The 1,760-nt window shown below is 63.4% G+C and overlaps 1 protein-coding gene across 2 annotated transcripts; it reads right to left on the reverse strand.

Annotated features, from left to right (window-relative positions):
- Positions 1 to 24: 24 nt before the first annotated feature.
- MEA1 (male-enhanced antigen 1) lies at positions 25 to 1,626 on the reverse strand. 2 transcript variants are annotated; one of them, XM_014962439.1, is made up of 4 exons: positions 1,306 to 1,626; positions 804 to 915; positions 557 to 723; positions 25 to 394 (listed from the first exon to the last, which is right to left on the reverse strand). In XM_014962439.1, exons 1-3 carry the CDS (start codon positions 1,570 to 1,572, stop codon positions 560 to 562), a joined length of 543 nt encoding a protein of 180 aa, XP_014817925.1. In that variant the 5' UTR covers positions 1,573 to 1,626; the 3' UTR covers positions 25 to 394; positions 557 to 559. The 2 variants fall into 2 exon arrangements, with proteins under 2 accessions (XP_014817925.1, XP_014817924.1); XM_014962438.1 differs by having other exon boundaries at positions 25 to 723; positions 1,306 to 1,623.
- Positions 1,627 to 1,760: the final 134 nt, after the last annotated feature.

Consider the following 1,760-nt stretch of genomic DNA (forward strand, 5'->3'; position numbering starts at 1 on the left):
CACCAGACACAAGTATTAAGCTGCTTACAGTTCATATGTACATATGGTGTACTTTATTTTCAGTAGAGCATTACATAGTATGAAAGTGTTGGATTTTGTACAGATGTCCCTGTATGTACAGAACTAAATAAAACCGATCTCTTGGAAAGACACATCGGACTCCCACCTCTGCTATTCCAACACCCAGCCCCCTTGTCCTGGGAGGAGGGGCCCGAGCGTGGAGGGGGACTTCTCCAGCACTCGACAGCGGGGGAATAAATCCATAAATCCAGTGTATGTCCCAAGGGAATGTGGGCAAAGCCGGCCGAGCCCCCTCCCTCCGCACGCACGTGGGTATGGAAACCGCTTGGGCTCCTCGGCGGCAGAGGGAGCCGACACGAGGACATCACAACCACTTAATCACCAGCCAGAACCAGGGAAGAGGAGCAGGAAGGGAAATGGGACAACGTCAGTGGGAGAAACAGTTAAAGGTCGATGCCGGCGAGTCCCGTCACCACCCGGCTCTAGCGGAGGGAGGGCTGGGGTCAGCAGCCCCCCACCCCACACCGCAGCTCGCCCCTCACTTCCACTCGGGCCTGGGGCCACCAAGGCTCTGGCGGGCCTGCAGCGTGCGCTGCACCACGTCCTTCCACTGGTCCTCTGAGATCTGGCTGGCCCAGGCAGGGATGCCCAGGGTGGGCAGCTTCACACCGGCCATCGTCCTCTTCACCAGCTCCACGTGCTCTGTGGCGACAAGAGGAGGAGGATGGTGAGACCCGTGGGCCGAGCCCCTGGGGAGCCCCGGCCGGGGGCACCACAGTTACCTGCATCCATGGGGATGGAGCTACGGCTGCTCTGAGCCGCGGCACCTTCCTCCGCCGCTGCCTCCTCCTCCTCGCTGTCCGCAGGTGGATCGGGCAGGTGCAGCCTCAGCATCTGCAGAGAGAGGCGGGCAGTGGCGGGGGGTCGGACCCCTTCCCTTCCTTTTCTTTTCCCTTCCCCTTCCCTTCCCCTTTCGCTTCCTTTCCCTTCTCCTTCCCTATCCCTTCCCCTTCCCTTCCTTTCCTTTCCCTTTCCCTTCTCCTTCCCTATCCCTTCCCCTTCCCTTCCTTTTTGCTTCCCCTTTCCTTTCCCTTTTCCTTTTCCTTTCCCTTTAGTTTCCCTTCCCTTTCCTTTTCCCTTCTCCTTCATTCCCCTTACTTTTCCCTTCCCTTTCCTTTTTCCTTCCCCTTGTCCTTCCCTTACCTTTCTTTTCCCTTCCCTTTTCCCTTCCTCTTCCTTCCCCTTCCCCTTCCATTCCCGTCCCCGGGACGCGCTGGGCGGTACCTGCAGCCGCTCCTGCAGGCCGGGGCCCGGCTCGGTGCAGCCGGTCGGGGCGGCGGTGGCGGCGGGGCCCGCCTCACCGGGGCCCTGCTCCGGCTCCTGGCTCAGCGGTTGGTACAAGTACCCGCCGCCGCCGCCGCTTTCCTCTTCCTCCTCCTCCTCCTCTTCCTCCTCATCGCCGCTCCAGCCCGCCGCACCCTCGGGGGCCTCCGGCGGCCCCGGTTCCTCAGGACACACCCGCTCCGGCCCCATACTCCGCACCACCGCCATCCACCGGGCGCGGCGCCGGGGGGAGGAGACCCCGCTGCCGCCCGGAAGCGCCTCCGCCGCGGGGCACTGTGGGTGTTGTAGTCCCGGAGCACCTACTTGGGTAGGGGGGGACCCGCCGCCGCGCTGCCCCCCGCCCTTTCGGGTGCCGCCCTACCGGGCCCGGCAGCATCGGCGGAGACCGGCCCCGT

Source organism: Calidris pugnax, unplaced genomic scaffold, assembly GCF_001431845.1.
Source record: "Calidris pugnax isolate Ruff unplaced genomic scaffold, ASM143184v1 scaffold147, whole genome shotgun sequence".
Lineage (NCBI taxonomy): Eukaryota > Metazoa > Chordata > Aves > Charadriiformes > Scolopacidae > Calidris > Calidris pugnax.

Coding starts and splice junctions, on each gene's coding strand:
- MEA1 (XM_014962439.1), bottom strand. CDS start 1,572: ATGGCGGTGGTGCGGAGTATGGGGCCGGAGCGGGTGTGTCCTGAGGAA. Junction 916..1,305: donor GCCTGCAGGAGCGGCTGCAG/GTACCGCCCAGC, acceptor CTCTCTCTGCAG/ATGCTGAGGCTGCACCTGCC. Junction 724..803: donor CTCCATCCCCATGGATGCAG/GTAACTGTGGTG, acceptor TTGTCGCCACAG/AGCACGTGGAGCTGGTGAAG.